The sequence below is a fragment of the Xyrauchen texanus genome, chromosome 33 (genome assembly GCF_025860055.1).
Source record: "Xyrauchen texanus isolate HMW12.3.18 chromosome 33, RBS_HiC_50CHRs, whole genome shotgun sequence".
Taxonomy (NCBI): Eukaryota; Metazoa; Chordata; class Actinopteri; order Cypriniformes; family Catostomidae; genus Xyrauchen; species Xyrauchen texanus.
Genome location: NC_068308.1, coordinates 11,265,858 through 11,293,332, shown reverse-complemented (window position 1 = coordinate 11,293,332; position 27,475 = coordinate 11,265,858). Strand labels below are relative to the sequence as shown.

General features: G+C 42.4%; 1 protein-coding gene across 2 annotated transcripts in view; it reads right to left on the bottom strand.

The window, feature by feature from the left end:
• The window catches only part of LOC127627034 (transient receptor potential cation channel subfamily M member 4-like), a 60,126-nt gene extending 33,403 nt beyond the window's left edge, over positions 1 to 26,723 (bottom strand). Inside the window, exons 1-14 of one of the 2 annotated variants that reach the window (XM_052103236.1) lie at positions 26,484 to 26,723; positions 24,405 to 24,466; positions 23,788 to 23,965; positions 23,058 to 23,238; positions 22,218 to 22,387; positions 20,212 to 20,380; positions 17,473 to 17,537; positions 17,156 to 17,389; positions 16,792 to 16,894; positions 16,504 to 16,625; positions 15,849 to 16,085; positions 945 to 1,046; positions 297 to 425; positions 65 to 194 (exon numbers count right to left, since the gene is read on the bottom strand). In XM_052103236.1, the coding sequence (XP_051959196.1) occupies positions 65 to 194; positions 297 to 425; positions 945 to 1,046; positions 15,849 to 16,085; positions 16,504 to 16,625; positions 16,792 to 16,894; positions 17,156 to 17,389; positions 17,473 to 17,537; positions 20,212 to 20,380; positions 22,218 to 22,387; positions 23,058 to 23,238; positions 23,788 to 23,965; positions 24,405 to 24,466; positions 26,484 to 26,540 (1,939 nt within the window). In that variant the 5' untranslated portion in view covers positions 26,541 to 26,723. Of the gene's footprint in view, positions 1 to 64; positions 195 to 296; positions 426 to 944; positions 1,047 to 15,848; positions 16,086 to 16,503; positions 16,626 to 16,791; positions 16,895 to 17,155; positions 17,390 to 17,472; positions 17,538 to 20,211; positions 20,381 to 22,217; positions 22,388 to 23,057; positions 23,239 to 23,787; positions 24,007 to 24,404; positions 24,467 to 26,483 lie in introns of both variants that reach the window. The other variant, XM_052103237.1, reaches the window with a different exon arrangement.
• Positions 26,724 to 27,475: the final 752 nt, after the last annotated feature.

Here is a 27,475-nt window from a genome sequence, read left to right as displayed (position 1 = left end):
GTTCTTGTTTATTACTGGTTTTAGAAGGTGTGCATAAAAAACTAAACACTTGCATGCTTCTTACCATGGGCCATATACTCAAACTTCAGGGCCAAATCCCTCATGGAAAGCTTGGTCTCAGTCTCAATCTCCAGTTTTGAGAGCTCCCTCAGCAGTTTACAACCTCCCAGAGCAGTCAGAACTGACTCACCACACTGAGAGATTGTGAAGGTACAGGTGAGTACGGTAATGCCACTACATTTAAATCTCAGAAAAGACAAGCTAAATATACTGGCTTGACAAGATCAAAAGCATACCATTTCCCAGAAGAAGACAGCCATCTCACATCGGTTCTGTAGCACTGCCCAGATGAAGAGACATAACCAAGGGTGCTTACAGGGTATATCACGATATAAGCAACTCTCCTGCAGCAACTTAAATGCTTTCTAAAGGTAGTATTTCAAGACAAGATGGTACTTTAGATTTAATGACATACATTTGCAGGTAGTGATCGGATATTGTGAAAAAATATGGAAGCATGCAACCAAAAGTACGTGGACACCCCTCTATTTAATGGGTATGGATATTTCAGCTACACCCATTTCAAGCAGGTGGTTAAAATGAAGCATTTTTAGTAGAATGGGTCTGTTCTAGTATGTAATGTCTATTTAGAAATGGGTAAATGTGTCTGGTGTGAAAGAACTTTACTGGCCTGCACAAAGCCCAGACCTGAACACCTTTGGGATGAAATAATGGCTACTGTGAGACAGGCCCTGCAAATCCCTGCAACCACGTTTCAACAACTAGTGGAAGCTTTTAGGGAGGAGCAACTCCCCATTAAAGGTTTTGATAGTAATTGCTCAACAAGCACTTATGGATGTGATGTTTGAGTGTCCACTTAATTCGGCCATATAGTGTACAAATTGAATTTTCAAACCAGATAGATCAAAAGTGATGTCTGATACCTTAAAAGTTTTTCTTTTGGAGGACTTTGTGTCCAGCTCAAATAAGGTTGTGTAGAAGGGCAGACAGACATCCCCTAACAGATTCTCCAACAATTGAGATACCTGAGGAGAGAAATCAGTGACACTTATAACAATAACTTACAAGACAGGGTATTTAAATTATTTTATGAGCAAATTAACCTCTCTTTCTATGAAGCATTGCAAATTAATCATATAATAAATGAGAGTCAAATATAAAAGAAATTGTCTTTAAGCTTTTGATTGAATTATAAAATCCAATATATTTATTATTGTATTACAAGATTATTGTAAAATATTCAAATATATACAAACACATAAGTTATTTCATAGTACAGGACGACTGACACACAGAGACCGCTTTCTCCAGGTTAATAACTTTTTTGTTTTTCTCATGATCTAAACATAACAAAATCTTGTTTTCTCATGATCATGACTTAATTTTCTCAAGACTGTGACATAACAAAATAACAAAAGTTATTTTCTCTAGATCACAACTGAAGTGTAAATATTCAGTTGTTTATTTACTCTCAGACATTTTTTTAACCAAACACAGAAACTTCTTAACTCATATATGAAGCCTTTAAACCTTCACTTGGTTATTACATATTTATCTATAAACACTTACTTTAGTTAACAAAAGAGGAAAATGGCATATTAGCATTAATAATGCATTTCATTGCTTAAAAACGTTGTCAGCCACAGCAGCTTACTAGTTGTGATCATAATAAAGCAACATTAATATCGGGATCACAAGAAAACTGCATTTTGTATGTTGAGATCATGAGAAAATTAAGTTGCGATCACAAGAAAACAACATTTGTTATGTCGAGATCATAAGAAAATTAAGTTGCGATAACAAGAAAATATTTCTTATATCGAGATCACGAGAAAATTAAGTTGTGATCACAAGAAAACAATATTTGTTATGTCGAGATCACGAGAAAATTAAGTTGTGATCACAAGAAAACAATATTTGTTATGTCGAGATCATGAGAAAATTAAGTTGCAATCACAAGAAAACAACATTTGTTATGTCGAAATCACGAGAAAATTAAGTTGCGATAACAAGAAAATATTTGTTATGTCGAGATCACGAGAAAATTAAGTTGCAATCATAAGAAAACAAAAAATGTTATGTCGAGATCATGAGAAAATTAAGTTGTGATCATAAGAAAACAACATTTATGTCGAGATCACAAGAAAATTAAGTTGTGATCACAAGACAACATTCGTTATGTCGAGATCATGAGAAAATTAAGTTGCGATAACAAGAAAATATTTGTTATGTCGGGATCACGAGAAAATTAAGTTGCGATCATAAGAAAACAAAAAATGTTATGTCGAGATCATGAGAAAATTAAGTTGTGATCATAAGAAAACAACATTTGTTATGTCGAGATCACAAGAAAATTAAGTTGTGATCACAAGACAACATTCGTTATGTCGAGATCATGAGAAAATTAAGTTGCGATAACAAGAAGAAAATATTTTTTATGTCGAGATCATGAGAAAATGAAGTTGCGATCACAAGAAAACAAATTTTTTTATGTCGAGATCATGAGAAAACAACATTTGTTATGTCAAGATCATGAGAAAATGAAGTTGCGATCACAAGACAAAATTCGTTATGGGGAGATCACAAGAAAATTAAGTTGTGATCACAAGACAACATTCATTATGTCGAGATCATGAGAAAATTAAGTTGCGATCACAAGAAAACAACATTTGTTATGTCGAGATCATGAGAAAATTAAGTTGCGATCACAAGAAAACAACAATTGTTATGTCAAGATCATGAGAAAATTAAGTTGCGATCACAAGACAACATTTGTTATGTGGAGATCACAAGAAAATGAAGTTGTGATCACAAGACAACATTTGTTATGGGGAGATAACGGGAAAATTAAGTTGTGATCACAAGACAACATTCGTTATGTCGAGATCATGAGAAAATTAAGTTGCAATCACAAGAAAACAACATTTGTTATGTCGAGATCATGAGAAAATTAAGTTGCGATCACAAAATAACAACATTTGTTATGTCGAGATCATGAGAAAATTAAGTTGTGATCACAAGAAATTGTCTAGGTTACATATGTAACCTCCGTTCCCCGATGGAGGGAACGAGATGTTGTGTCAGAGAAGCGACACTAGGGGTCTCTCTTGAGCGCCGATATATACCTCTGTCTTATGAAAAAAGGCCAATGAGAAGTTGGCAGACGGTATTTGCATATCCCGCCCCCGGACATACGGGTATTTAAGCAGGGCGAATACGGGAGTTCATTCAGGATTTTTCTGAGGAGCCGGAAATGGTCCGGCCACAACAGTGGCTCGGCTCAGCGACGTAGCAGGGAAGACACAACGTCTTGTTCCCTCCATCACGGAACGGAGGTTACATACGTAACCCAGACATTCCCCTTCTGTCGCTCTCTCCACGTTGTGTCAGAGAAGCGACACTAGGGGTCCACTTTTAAACGTGCCATGTGCTGAGCCGTGTACGTGAACTGCTGATACAGGAGCAGGCAGGTATTTCTTACGTGCAAAGGTGACCAGCTGTATCAGGCTGCATGTACCCTTCCCCAAAGCCCCAGAAAATCCATCAGAATCCTTCTGGTTACCCTAGTGAGGGGAACAAGGTGATGCTTGCCAACCTGGGAACGGGCCAAGCCTGGCTGGGCCTCTTTTCTCTCTATGTTTCTCGCATAGAGCAACTACGGCCGGGGCCCTTACATGCATTAAGGGAAGGGGGTCATACCCCGTTTCCTATTCTTTCAGGGGGAGAAGACCCTGCGGAGACTACACCTACCCTGCAGGGGAGGCAAAGAGTGGTGAATACATCACATGGCCGCTTAGGACCTATGTGGGAAAGTTGGCGCAGTGGTAGATCCAGCCTCGTAGACGGGGGAAGCTTACAGCACGGCAACCGAGGCAGCTGTAACTGCCTAAGGGAGACACGGGAGTCCGCTCGTGAGGGGACAGTACCGCGGAATTACACACAGGGGGGTCCGAACAGGAGGCCTTAACCTGTGGAGCACCTATTCCAGTACAGGGTAGATTGAGTACCCGTAGTGGCTTGAGTCGGCGAGCTCCTCCACTGAACTGCGGACCCAAAAAGGCTAGGGAGGTATCAACCAGGGACCCGAGGATGGGGTCTCCTGGGAACAAATGTGCACTATTTTAACTCGGCTGAGGGAAAGGGTGCTAGGCACAAGCGATTCACCCGGCCAGAACGTCAGCGTGTTACCAAGTTCTACGGGCTCGGACCTGAGAAAACCCGGGACGATACTGACTCAATTCGGAGATTGTAGAATCTCACGAAAGTGTTGGGTGTTGCCCACCCTGCTGCTCTGCAGATGTCTGCTAGGGAGGTGCCCCTGGCCAGTGCCCATGAGGACACAACACTCCTGGTGGAGTGAGCTCGGACCCGCAAGTGGGGGGGCACGGCCTGGGTGTGATAAGCCAGTGAGATGGCGTCGACAACCCAGTGGGCGAGCCTCTGTTTGGAGACAGCGTTCCCTTTCTGCTGTCCCCAAAGCAGACAAAGAGCTCCTCAGAACGTCTAGAGCTCTAAGTGCGGTCCAAATAGATATGCAAAGCACGTACACCGGACACAGCAACGAAAGGGCTGGGTCTGCCTCCTCCCGGGGCAGTGCTTGCAGGTTCACTACCTGGTCTCTGAAGGGCGTGGTAGGAACCTTGGGCACGTAGCCCGGTCGCAGTCTTAGGATCACGTACGTGTCTGCCAGACCGAACTCCAGGCAGGTCTACCTGGGCCTTGCCGAACCGGTTCCAAAACAGCTGGACCGACTGGGGGTGGAGCCTCCACTCTCCGCTGGGCAAGCTTTGTCTTGACAGCGCGTCCGCTATCACATTGAGGTTGCTGGGGATGTGAGTGGCGCGCAGTGACTTGAGTGACTGACTCCAAAGGAGGAGACGACGGGCGAGCTGTGACATGTGGAGGGAGCGTACTCCGCCTTGGCGATTTATGTAGGCTACCACTGTAGTGCTGTCTGTCCTGACTAGGATATGTTTGTCTCGAATTAACGGGAGAATCTTCCTCAGGGCAAAGAAAACAGCCAGCAACTCTGGGCAGTTGATGTGCCAACGCAGCGGGGCCCGGTTCCAATGGCCTGCGGCTGCGCGCCCGTTGCACACGGCGCCCCAACCCAGTTTGGAGGCGTCGGTTGTGACCAGAACGCGTTGGGACACCTGCTGCAAGGGTACTTCTGCCCGTAAAAAGCAGAGGTCTGTCCAGGGTTTGAAGGTTTGGCGGCAGGCGGTGATAACTTCCACACTGTGCGTGCCGCAGCGCCATGCTCGTCTCGGGACTCGAGTCTGGAGCCAGTGCTGAAGTGGTCTCATATGCATCAATCCCAGCGACACGGCCGCCGCGGAGGATGCCATATGCCCCAGGAGCTTTTGGAATCGTTTTAGAGGGACCACGATGCCTGACTTGAAGGAAGCGAGGCACTCTAGCACCGACTGAGCACACTCATTGGAGAGACGTGCTGTCATTGAGACTGAGTTCAACACCAAGCCGAGAAAAAAGATGCTCTGAACCGGGGTTAGCTTGCTCTTTTCCCTGCTGACCTGAAGCCCCAAGCGGCTGAGGTGCCTGAGCACCTGGTCTCTGTGCGCGCATAGTAACTCTCGCGAGGGGGCCAGGATGAGCCAATCATCGAGGTAATTGAGTATGCGTATGCCGGCTTCTCGGAGCGGGGCAAGAGCTGCCTCTGCGACTTTCGTGAAGACGCAAGGGGACAGAGACAGGCCAAAGGGGAGGACTTTGTACTGATACGCCTGGCCGTCGAACGCGAACCTTAGGAAGGGTCGATGACGAGGGCGGATTGAGACGTGGAAGTACGCGTCCTTCAGGTCTACCGCTGCGAACCAATCTAGATGCCGGACGGCAGATAGAATTTTTTTTCTGGGTGAGCATTTTGAATGGGAGTTTGGACAGAGCCCGGTTGAAAACTCGCAGGTCCAAGATCGGTCGTAAGCCGCCGCCTTTCTGTACTGTGGAAGAATGGACGCCCACGAAGGGGGGCGGAGGCCTGGCAAACTGAATTGCGTAACCGAGTCGAATGGTCCGGTGCAGACAGCGTGATGGGTTGGGCAGTGAGAGCCACGCCTCTAAACTCACTTCATAGCGGTGCGGAACAGGTAATGCGGCGTCGGGAGGCAGTGAAGCGGCCCGAGGCTCCGGTAATCATAGTTCCCCTTCTGTCGCTCTCTCCACGTTGTGTCAGAAAAGCAACACTAGGGGTCTCTCTTGAGCGCCGATATTCACCTCTGAACTATGAAAAAAGGCCAATGAGATTGACCAGTATTTGCATGTCCCACCCCCGGAATACGGGAGTTCATTCAGAAAATTTCTTCGGAGCCGATGGTCGTGTCTGCAACTGCTGCGTGTACACACCGAGTTCCTGCTATCCCTCTGCTGCATGCTGTTGGATTATATGGCGCACAACAGCGGCTTTCTCTTGTTGCACGGCTGTGCACTTCCTGCCCCTGGGTGCTTCGACAGTGCAGATTAAAGAACTCTCACGAGTTTTTATCATAAAAGAGTGATTTCATTTAAAAGAGTAATTTCCTCTAAAAGAGTGAAACACAGCGCCGTTGAACGTCCTCTTAAGGACGCGTCTTTTTCAAGATGCCTTTCCGCCCCTGTGTTGTTCCTGGATGCGGTAGAGTACTCTCCGCTTCCGACGGCCACAGGCATTGTCTCGTGTGTCTGGGTAGCGATCACACCGAGGCTGCGCTTGTGGATGGTTCATGTTCTCATTGCGAGAACATGACCATGACAACGTTGTGGTCGCGGCTTGCTTACAACCGTAAGCAAGCCACTCCAGCCGCCCCCCGCGTCGCTCCTTCTTTCCACGGGTTTGAGGACGATGCGGCTGGCGATGGAGGCGATTCGGGGATGGCAGCGGGTGCAGCTCCGCCGGGTACGCCCCCTCGGACCACCCGCGCCCCGGCACGCTCGTTGACTCCCGTCCCCGCTCGAGGTGGCGGCGACTCGCCTCACAGCCAGTCTACCTACCCTCTTGCGATGGAAGCAGACGAGTTCGCCGCAAAATCGTAGGGCGTGGGCTCTGATGCTGAGGACTCCTCTGGGCTGCCGCCTTCGGGCTTGCACGGCCAGGAAGAGGCCGACGCACAGATGTCCGATATGCTTTCCCGGGCTGCCAACAGCGTGGGCTTGGATTGGAACCCTCCATCCTCCCCACAGCCATCACGGCTGGACGACTGGTTCTTGGGTGTTGGGCGCCGCTCACAGCCTCGCCCCCCCCGGTTCCTTTCTTCCCAGAGGTGCATGATGAGCTGACGTCTTCGTGGAGAGCACCCCTCTCCACTCGTCACACTGCCACTTGCTCATCCGCCCTTGCCACCCTCGACGGCGGAACGCGCCACGGGTACACGGAGATTCCCTGTATAGGGCTGTTGCGCTCCACCTATGCCCCGGAAGCGCTACCACCTGGCGGGGTCGTCCTGTACTCCCTTCCCAGTCCTGTAGAGCAACATCCTCGCTCACCGCGAAGGCCTACAGCGCTACCGGACGCGCCGCTTCCGCCCTGCATGCCATGGCTCTCACGCAGGCCCACCAAGCCAAGGCACTGCGAAACATACACAGGGGTGGCCCTGATCCCGACACGCTGCAGGAACTGCACTCAGCGACCGACCTTGCCCTAAGAGCGACGAAGGTCACAGCACAGGCACTCGGGCAGGCGATGGCCACACTGGTGGTCCAGGAACGTCAGCAATGGCTGGACTTGTATGAGATGCGTGAAGCTGACAAGAATCGCTTTCTCAGAGCCCCTGTCTCCCAGTTCGGCCTCTACGGCGACACCGTTGAGGACTTTGCCCAGCAGTTCTCCCTGGTGAAGAAGCAGACGGAGGGCATTTCTCACATCATGCCTCGCTGCAAGCCTGCCGCCATGGCCCAGGCCCCATCTGCTCACCGAGGGTGTCCTCCCGCGGCCAGAAGACCTCCTGCTCTGCCTACACCCGGGCCCAGCTCTCAGCCCCGGCGTCGAGCAAACCGCGGGAAGCATACGCAACCTGTCTCGTGGACCCCTTCAAGGACCCGGAAGGCTCCCAGGCGTGCAAGAAGTTAGCTCCGGAGGTGGTAAGACCGCTCCGTCCCCCAGTGGAGGGCCTGGAGGAGAATCTTTTGTTTTTCATTTGCCGCACCACCTAACAGGGGCTGCGGTACCCAAATTCTCAATAAAAGAGCTATTTCCTTTACCTCTGGGTCACATGGCCCGCAAATGCCATTCTCACGGCACTCTGCTTTCAGGCCTCAACAGTTCCGTCTTCCTGGAAGCGGTGTCCACGCCCTCAGCCCCACGACTGTTCCCCGGCCGGCCAGTTCAGACGAGTCCAGAGGACTCCAGCATCAGACCTCCTCCTCAGTCACGAACCCGCCCCCCGCCGGGTGCGCGGAGGAGTGCTTTGAGTTTATTCTCAGCACCAGAGCCTCGGGACACTACAGTGCCTCCCAACGCCACGTTACCTGTTCCGCACCACACTCTTGGATAAAACCTGTGCCGGATTAGAGCTTCTTGCGAAGCAGATACCAAATATTCAGTCGACTGAAGCTTGTGAAGCATGGTCCATGACATGTAAGTTGCCAGGTTTTATCAGGAGCTTCGCCTTCAAACATCACTTTTCTTCATCATCTTTTGCATCTACATACTTCAACCCCATCCAAGGCTGGGCACGGCACCCTCCTCACCAAAGCAGACATCAAGACGCTTCCAAAAGTCATGCCCATTCACCCCCTGACTGGCCCATTTTGGCATCATGTGGCAAATTTTACTTTCCAGCTTACAATTGGGTGTAGAAGTATTCCACACATTTAATTATTTGTCGTAAGGCTTATGCTGGATCATTCCAATATTATAAGCTCCCGTACATACACACCCGGTCCAATCCTCTGCTCCTCTATTCCCGTGCCACTGACAGCTCCACTCTGGATGTTTAAACAACTTTCTCACAAGCTGGGCATTCCCTCTCCAATGGAGGAGGAAAAAAAGCCCCTCTACGTTGCTCGTATTTTCCGTCATTGCACTCGCGCTTCAACTTCCGAGTTTGCACTTCCTTACTCCCGCCAGTTTCAGTTTCCACATGTGATCTCCAGTCCCTTAGGCCGCTCCATCTCTCACCTTCTCACACTAGCCCTTTCTGTTGATAACACTCAAACAATTTATCTATTGACGATGGCTGCTGATCAGAGCTCCGATTTTGGTCCCAATTACTATATCACTGGAACACAATTTCCCTTTTTCATAATGAAAACCCAGAAACCTCAGACGGCATGTCCTTTTTCATGGACGCGGACCCTCCGTAGGTCTTGGAGGCTAATTTATAGGAACATGGTTCATAGGGAAATGGCCACACAAATTTAGCACTCTCTCGCTCAGCTCACCTTCATCCGCATCTTCAAAATGTACCCCATCATCATCATCAGCGTATTATGGGGTCCCCTCTCTGCCTGCAAACATGTCGTTGTTTTTGCGACAACACTGCTACCACTGTGCTCTATAAGGCCAGTCCTCCTCCAGGCTCATTATGCCCCTACTGAGACATCTGACATGGCAAAGCATCAACTGCACTTCATTGTCTCCTTTTCAATTCAATCGCTGACTCTCTATCTTATTTTCAGGAGCTTCATCAACTCTGTCCCCCCACCAGCACACTTCCTATTCCCTCACTACACATTTCAGACCTTCTGTATGACTAAGCCCCTCACTCCTCCCCCATTTAGATTCTGCTAAAATCCATGCAGAAAAGACTCATCCAGTCCAAACTAATTTCTCCCGTTTCTCAAACACTACAAAACAGAACACTCGGGGTGCAGTCATAGTATAATGATATCTATAATCTCTAGCTCCTTCTGCCCCCTACACCTCCATGGTTAAATATCTGCAAACTAGTTCACATTTCACATCTGACCCCCCAAACACTGTCCCACCTTCCCTATTCACTATATTAAAATCGTTGCGGCCACAACCGCTGCTCATCAAGGACTATCAGAATCCACAATCAAAATGCTTAACCTTCCTCATCATACCGGAAACACATTCAACCCATCCCTCAAATCATCACATCAGACATAAGTTTCATGCTTATCAGGTGGCAGCCAGGGGCCACTCACTTTTACATCCACACACATTCCATTTCACACAATTATCAAATTCAAGCATGTCTATCCTCCTGCAAGGATATCATGCAATCATATCTGCCCTCCTCGCCAGGGCTTCCACAATCCCAAGCATGGTTTTCTTTTGCATAGGTACTGCACAAGCCTAGCTCACCCTTATCAAAGGGCTCATGCGTAAATGTTGTTCATATTTCAACAAAAAGTATTGCACTACAATGCTGCCCTTATTATAGGGCTTTATGTTATGTTGTTCATCTTTTGGCAAAGATAATCCACAAACAGGTGGGTTATTGCATAATTCTCACACCATTGTATTTCATTTATCACATCTCTTTTTCTCTTCTCCAGAATGGAAATTCAGCCACAAAGACCCAGTTCTTAACCTTTTTGGTGTAGGTTCCTGGCCCCCTGCCTCCTGTCTCCTGATGATTCGAGTAGCAATCTCATCGGACCGCCAGATGGGGCATCCGCCAAAATAGAAAATATGTTCTGTGGTTCAATATCATTTCATCAAATAAATGTAATGTCAACTTTACAAAGTCTACAAGACTTTCTGATAGAAAACAACATTTGCTATGTTGAGATCACAAGAAAATTAGGTTGTGATCATGAGAAACAACATTTGTTATGACGAGATCAAGAGAAAATTAAGTTGTGATCACAAGAAAATGCTGGTAACGTATGTAACTTTGGTTCTATGACTGAGTGGAAGATCACCAAAGGCAGGACTAAAAGCATTAGTTGAAAACTCTTGCGCTTGGACTGAGAATCGAATGATAAAGTTAGCATCCATGACGCACGATGTGTCTTTAGCTGTAAAAATCACTGAACACGTCAGCTCGATTTGTAGATCATTCCTGCAAATTCCGAGTGACCTGAGACTCTGGCGGTCTTCCACTCAGTCATAGAACCACAGTAAAATATGTAACCAGTGTTCTATTTCCTTTCGTTCCAGACCACCAGATACAGTACTGAAAGCACTAGTGGAAGACAAATACCTAAGCAGTCATGAGAGCAGGTAGAGAGCACCGCAGCACACACTGCTTGCAGGAGAGTCACATTCAGTCTTGCGCTCTGCTTGGAGAGTGCAATCCCTTTGCGTGCATCAATTAAGGAAATAAACAGTTGGTCAGTCTTGCACCAGGCTGCTGTTCTGTCAATGTAAACCTTCAAAGACCTTATGGCCCATCGCTCAACCCACATGTCAGTCTGATCTGGCAGCAGAGCAGCCAAAATAATGGGTTGATTCCTAAATTGTGGAGACAATGTCTTGGGTAAAAATGCTGGATTGGGCCACAATGAAACATTATTAAAATCAGGCCCCGAGCACAAGCAGGAAGCGCTCACTGATAATGCATGGAGCTCACACACACACTTCGCTGTTGTAATGGCCAAGAGGAATGCAGTCTTTAAAGACAGCCATTTATAGGCTCAAATGGTGCTTAACATAAGGAATTGAGCACCACACTCAAGTCCCATGTTGGGCTTCGCACACCCCGCGGAGGGCACAGACAGTTAGCCACTTTCAAAAAGGCCACAACTAACTGGTCAGACTCAAGTGAGACACCGCTCACCTCAGAATGGTTGGCTTCCAAAGCTGCTACATACAACTTAAGTGTAGATGCAGAATATCCAAGCACCAAAAGATCTTGCGAAAAATCTAAAATTCGTCCTACAGAACGATGAACAGTGTAGAAAAGAACAGTGTAGTGGATAAGTGGCATGGTTGGTGTACCAGTCACAGAACACCTTCTACTTACTAGAATACAATTTTCATTGTCCCTGGCTCCCTGTGAACACTCAAAGAGAGGCCCGGGGGACACAGTATCCACACCCACAATTCCAACCAGTCTGGGTGAGGATGCCAAACTCTCCCCTCCAACTGAGTTAGCAGATTTGATCTGCTGGGTAGGGGACAAGTTGGCTCTGCTAACAATGACAGGAGGGTCTGAAACCATGGCATCACAGGCCATTGAGGAACAACTAACAGCAGACGTTGGCCGCAGTCATGCACAAAGCACAGGGTTCTCCAAATCAATGGTAACGGGGGGAAAGCATACAATGTTATGTCCGGCCAATCGTGAGCCAGTACATCGAGGCCCACTGAGCCTGGCTCGTCCATCCGAGAGCAGCAACAAGGGCAGTGAGTTGTCTGACTGTCTGCAAAGACAACGACTACTGTGGTCCCATAAGTCTTCCATATCATCTGCAGTACCTCTGGGTGTAGTCTCCAATCTCCCTGTAACACCCTGCAACATGAGAGAGCATCTGCACTAAGTCATGTTTGTCCCTGAGCACCGTCTGAAAATGGAGTAGAGTGAGAAACACTGCAGTCAATTTCAAAAATGTTATATGTGCTGTGCACAAAGCCCCACTCCAAGTGCCATTCACTCTCCAGCACCAGACTCCACCCCATCTGAGAAGACTGGCATCTGTCCTTATTACCTCCCACAATAAAGGTGGTGGATCCAGTGGAACTCTTTTGAGGAGGAACTTCTTTCTGTTACCATGAAGTATGAACTTCTTTCTGTGTGAGTCTCAGCCATAGCAATCCCAGTAGCACCACTGCTGTTGCAGCTGTGAGCTTCCCTAAGAGACTCATTAAAGTAATGTAGCATTGCGTTTGGCACACCCAAAGATGCTTCAATGCTGTCAGAATTTAAAGTACCCTCTCCGGTGTGGGGGAGGCCAGCTTCGTGGGAGAGTTGAGTGTCAGACCTATAAAATGGGTCAACTGAGTTGGGATAAGCATGTTTTTGTCCCAATTCACTGTGAACACCAAAGCTGTAGTGTGGTCCAGCAACTGGACATTTTGATCCATTGCCTGCTGTGGTGATGCCACACAGAGTAGTGCAGCCTGGACACACTTTAAAAAAAAACTTGGTGCCAGAGAGAGGCCAAACGTGAGAACTCTGAACTGAAATATTTCACCCATAAATGAAAAATCAAAGGAATTGTCTGTGTTCCAGAATAATTGGAAAATTAAAGTAGGCGTCCCTTAAATCTATCATCACAAACCAATCTTGAGACATAACGGCCTGTAAAACATCTGCCGTGCGCAACATTCGGAATGGCAAGAACATTAGGAAATGATTTAAATTCCTTTAAATTCACCTTGCTGCCTTTCTATCTCCCTCACTGTAACATGAGTACTTAGTATTTGTCACATGTAAATGTTACCATCTTGTCTTCCAATAAAAATAAAACAAATCTAAGATTGTCCGAAACCCGCCGTCTTCCTTTGTGACCAGAAAATAAGTGGAAAAGAATCCCCCATATGAACTTGGGGTTTGACAAGTTCTATGGCTTTTACCTGGTGTGGATCGTGAACTACTGTGGGTCTCACACCAGTGTGTACAGGGGGTTGACAGCGAAACTGTATACGATAGCCTCTTGAGAGGGTAGTCAGCAGCCACTGGTTTGTTGTTACTGACCCTCAATGAGCCAGCTGACTTTCCATAAAACAGCCCACAGTCGACAAAAATGATGAGAAGGCTTAAATGTAGGTTTTGCACCAACAATCTGATAGCGAGCAACAGGGGTTGCTGCAGGTGCACTGGGGGCTGAAGCTGTCCCTACATGAAGGGAACGAGTCTCTGAGACTGAAACACACCGATCCAGAGCTTCCTGTGCTGCAGGTCCAAAGATTCAACCAGGTACTAGCGGCAACTCTTCCGACAGACCTCTGGCAAAGGGGATTTGGCCAAACAAACCTGGGGCTGTGCTTGCACCAGAGTGCCCAAAGCTGTTCACAAGTTCAGTTAGATCCATCACTAATGGGTCAGAGGATGTTGCACTCAGGAAGGAGTTCAACACAACAAGCATATGCGCCAAAGAATTAGAAACAGGACCAAGACATGCTGTAGAGTTGTATACCCATGACAGCAGTTCATCTTTGTGTCTGCACTCGACATTGGGGCAGCACATGTTATCACGGAGTGCCTCATCAGGAGACATGATGAGCGCAGCAACATTGGGTCCTACAGGTATCATGCTGCCTAGACCCACTACCTCCGGGTCATGCATCACAGCCAGTGTGCGGCCAGTTGATCATGACATGTCTTGAATTCCATCATGCAGACACCATTACGGATGTAAAATCACGACAATGAGGAATCATAAAGGAGGCTCTTTATGCATGTCGCAGAAAAACATTCTAAGAGCCCACTGCTAGTTGTGGGGGTTCCAGATAAATATGGGTGAGCATCGCTTTCAACGTTCCCTCCAAGATCGTTACCACTGAAGATGACCCCCCTGATTTGTCAGACACATTATCACTGTCAGAGTGGTGTGACTGGGTCGCAGGCAGACTTTCACCAATCACTAAGGTTGTGACCGGATTTGCGCCAAAAGCCATTTAGAGGCAGCCAATGACACTGCATCTAACTACTGTTCTGCATACATAGCTGGTGACAATGGTGTGCATGATTCTGGCTCCACTTTATCCTGTGCCTCTGTTGTAGGCTGAGCTCTGGCCAGGAGCAGCAGAAGTTCTACAGAACCAAAGTTCTTCTATAGTTTTTTTATTCCTTTTGTCATGCTGAAGTGTTTGCTTACGATCAGACATAGGGATGCTTGAAGAAAGCAGCAAATTCTCTGCAGAGGAATGCAGACATGCCAGTCACACTCGATGCACAACAAGAGGCATTATAGAGCACTCAGAGCATGGATCAGACATCTCTTTAAGATAGTCCGCACCAAGACAGGCAGGGCACTGATTATGTCCATCCATGATATCCATCACATTAGGGCATGTAGAACATCTAAATGTATCCATATTAACTTCAACACTCACCTAAAAGCAATCCAATGAGTTTAAATCCAGTGCTTATTAAACCTAGGCAACCAGGGCTTCAGAGGGTATATGTTTACAAAGGTATAAAACTTACAGGCAACCAGAAGTTTGAAACCTTTCAGAAGCACAAGACCATCTCACGGGTGCTTCCCTAGAGAAAACACTCGTAAACAGCGCTTCCAGATAGCGAGCAGCGAATTCCGGAGAAAATCGCTCATAAACCGCACTTACTGGTAGCTAGCAGTGGAGAAAACCACTCGTAATCCAATTCGTAAGCATGGTGACAAAACATTTTGCGGATGTCAGCTGAAGCACTCTTCAAAAACAAACTGCATAAAATATTGTTACAATCAATTCCGTGAAGCGAGAATGAAGTAGAGGTCGAGCTGACGTGTTCAGGGGTTTTTATTGCTAAAAACATGTCATGCGTAAAGGGGGGTTCTTGGTAAAAGTGCAAGTGCAAGAGTTTTCCTCTAGTGCTTTCAGTACTGCCGCTAGCGGTCTGCAACGAAAGGAAATTGAACAAAATTTGTTATGTCGAGATCACAAGAAATTTAGGTTGTGATCACGAGAAAACAAGAGAGAAAAAAATTAATAAACCATGGACAAAACGGGCTTACACAGAGCTCTTATGGTGCTATTCTCATTACCATGGTAACAGTGACTTCTCTGATTGGTGGATCTCTCTTTAGAATTATGGCTAGCATAGTTCTTAAACATGAAATCAGCAGTTTAACCAATTTATTTGCAAATAAACTTGAAATCACACATATTTTTGACTTCTATTGCTTTAAAAAGCCAAGATTATGGAAGGAAAGCAGAATAATTTATTTTCTCTTTTTTTAAATTTGGTAGAGCAAATGAAATGTTGGTCATCATAGCAAACACAAATTCTTTGTAATGTCTCATCTTTTATCCTCACCTCATAGAGACTGACACTGTATTGTTGATCAGCGCTGGACTCATTCAAGCGGACATTGAGGAAATTCTGAAGCAGTGAGTAGGCCAGACAGTTTTCAGGGATGGATTTGTAAAGTTTCTCCAGGCGGCCATAAGTAAGGTAGTCCAAAATGTTCAGACCATTTTCAATGAAGAGACGAATAAACTTGGGTTTATTGTTCTCAAGTGCATCAGTCATGGAATCTTCCAGGTCTCCATACTGCATTGCCATGTGAAAAGTACCAGATTATGACCACATTCCTAATTACATAACAGTGTATACTGCAATAACTTTAATTTATTACAGTTATTAAAGTAATTTACAAACATTATACAATATATGTTTTTTATGACCATTTTCCACTTTCTGCATGAGAAGCTCTTTCTCTGTGTCAAGCAAGTTCATGCAAGAACTTGCATTGTTTTTAACAATAAAGCTTAGTGCTCATGAACACGAAATGGATGTCAACATTAAACTGACATTGACATTGTACTGAACAGATGGACATAGATATTCATTAAAAATTCACCTTTTGTGTTCCACACAGAAAATAAAGTCATATGGGTTTGAACAACAAGAGTTAATAAAATTACTGCCCTAGTTTTATAACAAAATGTAATTTCTCCCAATGCCCTACCTTCCATTGGATGTTTCCATTGAAGAATTCACTCTTGGCAATGTCCACTCTGTTCCAAGTTACAGCAAGCCTCAACTCATCAGCGTAAGGATTAGCACTCTCCGCAACACGCTGTTTACTCGCTAACACAAAACACACACGGCAGAAATTATATACATGAAAATAGAATGTATAAAAATCTAAATCCACAGTAGACTAAAGCCCAGTCATTGAGGGATAGCAGATATTACTAATGACCAGCACTCTGCGTGTACATCTCAATCACTTTCTGCAGATGGGTGTGTTTACCTTGAACTAGAGTTTTAAGCAACACAGTGTCAAAATCATCTGCCCCATCTTGCTCTGCGTGATAAATAAAGATGAGGTCTTTGTTCTGGTAGATGCTTACAACCTATCGGGAATCAGCCAAGAAACAGAAAAGACACCTTTCTGTAGAGTTGTTACGATACCAACATTTCAGTAGTTCATACCAATAACCAGGGCTGTCACTACAATTATTTGAATTATAAAAGTTAATAATTTGGTAATAAAAAACATAAGTTCTTGCCAACTTTGATAAGATTCGCAACTGTTTTACCTTTCACTTTTGTTCTTTGATATCATAGCAGATTGATATATTCAAGGGAAAAAGAACCCTAACTATGATATTTACCTTATCAACCAGTTTGTCGGTCTCGTTCGCTGCAGGAAAATGTTTTTTCACTCTTTCTGCTAGTCGATCTTTGAGCTCCATGTTAGCATTCCCCTCCTCCTTCTCAGCACCTCCAGATGGAGACATTGAAGCAGACTGCACATTCTCCACAATGTCGGTCACAAAATTGGCAAGCCCGCCCGAACCAGCAAGGACCAACCAAGGCATAGCAGCCTTAAGGGATAAATCTATTGTCTGAGGTGAAGAAACACAGAAAGTGAAAGTTTGAGACATAGAAGAGAAAACTTGTGTGTTTTGTATAACTATAACCTGCTCACCTCTAGCATGGCAACTTCTCCAGATATCAGCATACAAAGTACAGGAATGTCGATAGTTGCACTGCCTGCTCAAGAGAATACAAATTTACAGTAATCAATAGGCTTATCGGTCAGCCCTCTTTGCTATTTATAAAAAATATCTGGGTTTCTTCCACTTATTTTTATGCACATTTTGGGAAAGCGTATTAAAACATCTGGATGGAAACACCAAGATGCAAATAAAATCCTATTGAATGTAATAGTAATACAAGATGTACATCAAAAAGTCATGTGACTAAATGACTACATTTACATGGACACCAGAAAGCGGCTTATTACGAGAAAGTGGTTTATTTCGATAAATCAGAATTAAGGTTTATATGCACTGTATAAGCAGCACCCTCTTTACTCCCATATACATGCAGTCAAGTCAGGAAGCAGCTTTCTTCACATCAACATACAGTAATTTATCTGCAGTGCTTTAAAAAACAAACAGGCTATCTGAGGAAGACTTCACTATTTTATTCTCCATTGCTTCAATTCCAGAGTTGTTGCTGTGTTGGTTTCATTAACTTTTCATCGTGACCTGCAGTGGAACTGCACTGCATTAGTGTGGTTTCCCTCTTACATACAACTCTGGAATTCCCCCAATGTACAACTGCATATACATGGACGTGAGGGACTGTCAATATTTTACATTGTTGTATATAAATGGGTATAATTAAAAGTGTATGTGCTTTTCCCACTATTGCTGGGCTCCATCCTATGACGTTTGTTATTCGGTCTGTTCACGCACGTGTGTACTCTTCAAACATCCATCAGAACGCCGCTTATGCCTTTACATGGCCACATTAAGCTGCGTTCTCGAGGAGAAACCTATGTGTGTTAAATCGCTTTCTCATAATCCCTTAAATGGCATTAACAAATTTGCATTCTTGTTTCCATGATGTTTCCGAATGCCGCTTTCTGCAAAAACCCACAAAGCACATTACACTGCGTCTCATTCACTCATTCACACATTCACACACCAATCACGGCAGAGCTGCCATGCAAGGGGCTAGCCTGCCATTGGGAGCAACTTGGGGTTCAGTGACTTGCCCAAGGACACTTCGGCATGAGTAGTGTGGGCCAGGAATCGAACCGCCAACCCTGCAATTAGTGGACAACCTGTTCTACAACCTGAGCCATAGCCGCCCGGCAGCCAATCTTTAAGTCTCTTACTAAATTTAAAAATGTGCGTCATCTCCCTGAATGAAGATGCATCAACAATCACTGTCACAAGTACAGAGGAGGTGATTGAGGCACGCAGGAAATGAAAGCATGAATGCGGAAACAGGGAGGTAACAGAGATATTAAATGTCAAGGTTAAAAAACTGAGAAAAGCAGGTACCACTTTCTTCACATTTGTTAATGATGTCAATACACATCATCGATTTATAAAAGTGTGGCTTTCTCTACACCACCATAAACTCACTGCCATTCACGAAACGAAGCATTCGTCTTTGTAAAGGCAAGTCGGTCTGGACTGTTCGAGTTCCTTCATTACAGTTTGATGTTCCTCTCTTGATCCAGAAGTGATGTTTGAGGTTGTGAGCTGAGTCTCAGATGGGCTTAAAAGATCACGTGGGGTTTCAGGTTTAACCGCTGAGAGGATCCACACAATAGTGGATAACATAGCCAAACTTCTCCAACATCACGTCCACGTCCAATAAACAGTTTTCTTAAATGCACGTAAACTTGGTCAATAACTCGTTCATTTCTGGACTAACCAGCAGACCAATCATTATATCTGAAATATTGCTGTGGTCATCCTGACATAAATGTGTCTAGAAAATCTAATGCCTGCTAAGAGTTTGAAGAACAAATAAGTCAAAAATTTAAAATGAGCAGAAAAGCAGGTTTACTGACACTTGAAAAATATATTATAGATCAGCATGGCAAAGACATAAGGAAGGAGGAACGCACACACATAATGCTCCCAGACATGAGACATGAACGTTATTTACAGTGTTTTGTCTGTGTGCTCTAAACCATGAGTATTCTATTAATAAAAGTCAGTTACTACTATTTCTCCGAAAGTGACGATTTTGTTCTTTTGAACACATAGGATGGGTTAATTATACACATCACAAATCTATTCTTCATATCAGGAAATAAATAGACATAATCAGTCAAAATGAATGGCATAATTATTTACATTTTGTCACAAAACTTCCATTGGACTAATACAATTCCAGTTCAACTTATTTTTGCCCAGATGTGTTACACACAAATTATTCCACACAATTAAAAGAAGATGATAAAACAAATGTTTACAATACTTTGAAGGTTAACTTGATATTGTTAGTATTGTCATTTGATTATAAAATATTTAAAAGAATGTCTTCAAGATATATAGAAAATTACACATTCTCTTGAAAACTCTTTGACCTTTTACAAACTAAAACACTGTCAGACTTCATCAAATGATATCATAGTTGTGTCCATTTCTAAATGTCTTGTACAGGTCATATACTCTGACAGATAATCCTCCATGTTGTCTTTTATTCTATGATCTCTTATTCTTGCAATAGCTCCAAATCACCATTAGGTGGCCAAATAATCTAAACATCAGACCATAGAAAGTAGATAGACCATAGATAAGCTGTAGATATTATATAGATAAGATGTAGTATTTAGAATGAAACTGGGCTGAGCATAGTTGTAAGTAATTCTATATTTTAAAACTGTTCTTAATACTCTCTATAATCCTCACTGTACCTGGACGCTGATGCGAAATGTAGTCCTCCAGACGCACTCTAAAGCTGACCTCACCATTTCTACGGCCAGTGGTCCCATCATCCACAAGGAGGAAGGCCATGTGGTTATTATCCAGATAACAAGTGTCACGAGATGTGTTTGAGACAAAATACTTTGCAGGAAAACTTCCCTAATAGAAGCAGAAAAAAGAGAGAAACCATTTTTGTGATGGATTGAGAACTGTGTTTAAATCCATTTGCAAGTTTATCTTTAAATTGGTTCATGATTATAAGCATTTGAGTTCTTCTGGAGCAGTGTACCTTTAAAAGTAGCATATACTGTACAGATTATGTACATTTTGCACTGAATATGTGGACGATTTACTACATTTGCCAAAAAAAATTCAATGTGATAAATGAAAAGAAATCAAATGTTTTTAAGATCTCTTTCTTGACTCATAATTTGATTAGATTGCCAAAAGTTGTGAAATTTTTGAGCCAACATCTAAATTTATATAAAAATATTTTCTTAAAAGGATTCTATGATTTTTATTTATCATATTTGTGCATACCCATCTGGCTTTCTTTCTTCCGTGGAACACAAATGCATATGTCAGGCAGAATGTTCAGTTTTAGTCACCTTTCACTTTCATTGTATTACAAAAGATGCAAAGAAACTGAATGCTCCCTAACATTCTGCACCCTATTTTAAACGCATAAGCATTAAGTGCACCACAATGTCTCAGTTCATAAGAGCAAAGTCAATGGGCATGGCCATGAAGTGTTGCTAAGTCTAGGCGCAAGTGGGTTTGGCAAGGCGCTAATCAGGTCAATCAGGTTCTTCCCTGGCACAGTCTTCGTCTTATTATACAGTTCAGTCCCTGTCAAGTACCAGTGATATAAACAAAGATGGTAGAACCTCATAAGAAATGGACTGTATGCAATGAATTGGAAGAATAAAAATATGGATTATGTTATTTTTTGCGTAATTGTTAAAAGGGAACCTTTGATACACAAGGAAAATGTTAAAAAAATAATTAAATTGATCAATTGTCACACATTATACATACATTTCTGCATAAACATGGTGAAATTATTTATTTTTCACATATCTCAGCTAAGCTGGGGTCAGAGTGCAGGGTCAGCCATGATACGGCGCCCCTGGACCAGATAGGTTCAAGGGCCTTGCTCAAGGTAATTTTCTAATCATTTTCATCTACTGACACTCAAATCATGGCTAGTATTAACAGTGATTGTATCGGCACGCACTTCACTTCTACAGGTCGACATTGATTTTGAAAAATGTAATAAATTTTTGGAAACACAAAACAATTTATTCAAAAATATTTCTTAATTCAAATTACACTTCAAATGAAATAAAAGTAAAATCAAAATAACGAGGCGGTCAAAAAAATCATACCAAATCAAAAAATGTTTCTCTTTCCTTCCACCGTCCCCTTTTGCAGTGACTTTAACATTACAATAAGAATAGCAATAATAATAATAATTGAAAGCCATGACCTCTAGAAAATGTTACACATATCTCATATTTGCTTCAACACCTCCTGCTGGTGAAATCTCCAAACTGCAAATGCTGGAAATGAATTTAGACTTTGCGCTGAGATAAGAGCTAGTATTTAAACGTCTTAACGCAATGACCAAATTATCAGGAAACAGCAAATTAAGTTTTGCGCCATTTCATTAACATAAAATACACCCACAAACACTCCCACCCATGCCCAGTCGGCTTTGCGCTGGCAATTAAAATTGAGCTTAGAATTAGCGCTGTCACGAAAATTGGATAAAACAATCGTAACGCATAGCACTGCGCTTTGCACACAAGAGACTTACGCCAAATATCTCCTTTTGTGTTCTACAAAAAAAAGAAAGTCAAGAGGGGGTTCAAAATTTAAGGTGAGAAATTTTCATTTTTCAGTGAGCTGTCCCTAAAATGTATATAATAACAACTTGAATTTACAGTATATTATAATAATAATTACATATATAATTATAAATATGTTGTGTTACCTCAGGGTTGATGAGCTGTTGGCGGTTCTGTACAAGACCCCATGGAGCGATGCCTATAGGAACTACTTTATTGAGGTACACAGAAGACGTTGCAAGGACGTGATCCCTCACAGCCTCTCCTACACACCTCCCAATGCCTCCCTTCAGTCCTCCAGTTATGATCCATGCTCCTGTGTACAGTATACAGTATATATGCACATCACATACATTGTCCAAAATTAACTTTATTTTAACTTCTTTTTGCCTCATCTGTCCAAAATGTAAGACATTTTATTTTTATCATATAATAATACACAAAAATATTCTTCATTACTATTTCATTGACAGACAGACAGACAGACAGACAGACAGGCAGACAGGTGGGCAGATTTTCTCTTCTGCTAGAGTGTAAAATAAAAACTATAATCCTGGTTGACTATATAATTAATCCAGGATTAATTTGTGAAATTGGGACTTTAATTATATGCAATTAGTATAGAAATAAATGCATGATTCATATAACTGCTTGGATCCTGTTAGTTGACAATACTGGGCACAGTTATGGCAGGGGTTTCCTTAAGTCACTGTGGTTACACACTTCTCATTTCAATCTATTCAGTGCATTCAAGTGACATCTCAACAGGAAATTAGTCACATGGCATCTGCATTTTTGCACAAAAAAGGGTATAAATAACATAAATAAGCTCATTCATGAGAATCTAAACTCTAAAATAACTTGACAATAATTCTAAAACTTATACCAGATATGACCACTTTCACACCTTTGACCGTACAGGAGACAATAGGAATAAAAAAATGAGATCATGAATAATATAATGTGTGGTAGGAAAGCGAGGGCACCTGTACTTTGTGCTGCTTTAACCAGTCCCTTCCTCAGCAAGTCTCGCACCCAGCCTCTGATCTTTAACTTCCCCTCACCACCAACAACTGACACCACCAGGTTGGGCTGTTTCAGTTTCCAGTGTACTTTCATGATTTCAAAGACCCTAGAAGGGGGTGTGCTACTGGAGAGACGCAAAAACTGTGGGAAAGGGAGTAAAAATCTAAATCTCAAAAAATACATTTTTGGAGGATGCAGCAGACCACTGCAATCTGACACACCTGCTTAAACTAGATTGTGGGCGGTTAGTGAATTAGATGCAGGTTCTTACACTGAAATAGCATGCGCAAAAGTGAATTCACCTCTGATTGTTTTGTTTGCTAAAATCGGTCTATCCGAACGTTCGAACTCTTGTGTTCAAAAGGTCAGATTTCTTTGCTTCCCTTGCTATTTGGAATATCAGGTTTTGCACTTGAACTTGTGGAGTCTTTTAATTCATGATGATTATTCAATTTATTTTTCACACTGTACCTACTGTATATAAAAAGGTATCAAGTTTCTATGCATAACACATAAATAACAGCATAAAAGCTGACCACAAATGATCCATATGGCCCAGCACACTATGACATGAAAGTTCAGTCCAGGAAGGTTTATATACTGTATATGGTCCTTGATTCATATAGGCCAATTAAAGTATAGCAAAATTTACATTTGAACAGATCATTATCCTGTTTAGTGGGAACACACATATCTGTTTTTTTTGCTGGCTCCGGTAAACTCTAGATCTCCAAAGGCGTCCGTTGGCTGCTCTGAGGAGTGCTGTGTGCTGTCCCAGTGACTGACCATGGCCGTGCTGAAGTTATCGCCCAAAGCCACAGACTGGTGAGTGTCTCGTGCGAGCCCACACTGACACAGACGTCCATTACTACAGATTGATAGAAGGTGGCTCAATCCGTTATACTGTAGCTATACACAAAGCATATTCCGTCTTAAGCTTGGCAATCTTCAGATATTATGTATTTATCAGAATATGTTTTATTACAGTATACTTACAGTACATCATAATTGGTATAGCTACATTATACTATTATATAGACATTTTCCATCCCCTAACCCCATCCCTAACCTAACCACTTCTCAACAATATAAACACATAACAGGTGGTACATTCACAATAATGTATTTGACAAAAATGCTCCATTACGAGTGAATAATGCACCAGAGTGACATTTACAGTATGGACCACGGGTCACTAAGTTTCTTTATGAGAATGTGTTTGGATGTAAAGACTGTCTTTATACTGATGTGTACAGTTATTCCCACATAGCACGAATAAAAGCAAACTCCAAATCAAGACATCTCACCTGAAAGAGTCCTCCACAAATGTTGTGCACACTCTCTTTTTAAAGAATTCTGGAATCCAGCTCTAAAATCAGAAACATAATTTCCATACACTGGTAAACATGTACACTGAAAATACAAAAAAACTAACTATATTGATACTATACTTCAGCAAGTGTTTGTGATATTGTTTGTTTAGGGATCACTTTCAAAAAATGCATTAGTAATTCAATTCAATGATCACTTCAAACAGATATCAGTTACAGCTCAAAATAAAGGCTCACTGAAGTCATCACAAAATTTAAATGGACCATATTTACTATCTTATTGCACCTTTGTGGTCTTATTATTCCAAATAAAACAAATGTTTGCCTTTTGGAATCTTTTATGAAAATATATGACTTGTTCTGCTTCTGAAACAATGTTCCTTTTTGACTGACATCACCAAGCCCTACTTTTCCAATCACCATTCTCATGTCTCCATTCTGTTATGTAACACCCACTTTCCTTGATCTACTCAATAGGCTTGCCATTACACAAAATAGGCAAAAATAGGCAAGGGTGTAATCTGATTACAAAGTAATGAGTTACTGTAATCTAATTACTTTTAGGCAAAAGTAGTGTGACTTCCATTTTAAGATTACATTTACTGACTTTCAATTATGTTAATTACTTTTCAGTACATTACTTAGTTTACAAGCATTACATATTTATAAAATAATATAATTTATGTAAAACATTCAAAACATGAATTATGTTCAAATACAGTATACGTCTGTTTGTATTTCTGTGGAAATATACACATTACTATTAATTTGTTGATTGAAAATAAAAACTTTTCTGTTAAAATTGTTATATAGGTAAAGTACTGTAATTAGTAATGGGATTACTTTTTCAAACAATAAATACATTTAAAGTGAAAAATAATTAGTAATTTGCAGTGGACTACTATTTTACCCAACACTGCATATTAAAGGAATATTAAAATGCAAAGTAATCTCTTCAGTAATCAAAATACTTTTTGAATGTAACTTTATTCAAATTAACAATGATTTAAATTGCAACTGTAGTGGAATACCGTTACTTGTATTTTAAATATGTAATCCCATTCATGCCACCCCAGATGTGTATGACTTTCTTTCTTCTGCAGAACACAATTGAAGATTTTTAGAAGAATATTTTAGCTCTGTCGGTCTGAAAGGTAAGTGAATGGTGATCAGACCTTTGTAGCACTTAAAATAACATAATGGAATCGTAAAAGTAATCCATATGATTTAGGGGGTTTAATCCATGTCTTCAGAAGCGATATAATAGGGTGTATAGTAAACAGATAAAGTGGAATTTAGAGTAAAAAAGGACTTACATTTTTATCTGTTTCTCACCCACATTATACTATACACCCTATTATATCACTTCTGAAGATATGGATTACACCACTGGAGTCATATGGATTACTTTTATGTTTCCTTTATGTGTTTTTTGGAGCTTCGAAGTTCTGGTCACCATTGCATTCTAAGGACCTACAGAGCTGAAATATTCTTCTAAAAATCTCTTGTTTGTGATAAACAAGTTTTTACAGAAAATGTATGTAAGTGCTTTCATAAAAGGCTTCACCTTTCTGTCTTTAAACCCTTCAAAATGTGGCCCAATTCATTTCCATTCTAAGTGCCTCGATTATTTGCTGCTTCTTTTTGTAAAGAAAAGGAGGGACAAGTGGAAATTATTTTTGTGGTTATCAACATTATGCCACAAATTGTGTCAATTGACCTTAATTTGTATTTAACCCAGAATATTCCTTTAAATGCAAGTTGTTCCATTACAAAAGTACAACAAATGTAATTGCACTGTAACATAACCATAGCAGAAAAGTGTGACCAATAACAAGCTTCAAGAAGCACGTGAACAGTATATTCTTGTATCTACTCCTTGGTGATTAAAGAAACTTCCAGCAATCCTGCTCATAGCCAACTTTCACGATGCTGTGTTATGCAGGCTGGTGCGAGTGAATTCATCATCAGCAATTTTCCCCGTAACATTACAATAGCATGTACAGTAGAATCCCTCCATTAACGAAGGTGCTTTCAACTTTCTGAGAGACCTACCAGATCTGTTTTCGACATTGCGCCCACTCCACCTTGTTCGATGTCCTTCTCATCCATCTCTGTGTGGTTTTGTAATTTTTAATATGACTTAAGTTTGTCGTAAGTTTCACTTTAAAGCGCTTTGCAGCCGAGCATAACGTCCATGTCCGTGACTGAGGAAGTCCGGTATATCGCACGAGAACTCTGTGTTGTTCTACCTGTGCGTTCAGGAGCTACCACTGTTGTAAGGGTGTGGTTAGCGAAGGAAGAGCTGGAAGAGACTTGCCCTTGGTCTCATTATTTGTGTGTGTAAGAAGAAATGACGTGTCATGAGAGACAGAATTCCCAACTGACTGTCGCTATGAGCACAAGTCTGGTCAAAATATAAAACACACGTATCTTACCATATAAAACAATCAACAATGCATACAGTAGCTGTAAACTATGCAGATAAGCACAAACAGTTATTTGGCACTAGATCGGAATACAGCTCCTTTTTTGAAGTTAAACGAATAGTTCACACAAAATGTCTCTCATCATTTACTCACCCTCATGCCATACCAGATGTGTATGACTTTCTTTCTTCTGCTAGACACAAACATAGATTTTTAGCAAATCTGATGGGAGTCAGATCTTTGAAGCTCCAAAAAGCATATAAAGGTAGGGTAAACATAATCCACACAACTCCAATGGTTTAATCCATGTCTATAAATTCTCCTCCCTCCCCAGTAGGTAGTGATTCATACAAAGAATGCACCAAAAACAAAAGAAAAAGAATGTGAAAGTGAAATTGGAGATTTATGGTAAAGAAGGACTTAAATATTGAACTTTTTCTAAGCCACATATTTGAAAAGACATGGATATAACTACTGGAGTCAGATAAATTACTTGTCTGCTGCTTTTATGTGTTTTTTGGTCCTTCAAAATTTTTTATGTGCTTTTTGGACCACCATTCACTTGCATTGTATGGACCTACATTGCTGAAATATTCTTCTAAAAATCTTTGTTTGTGT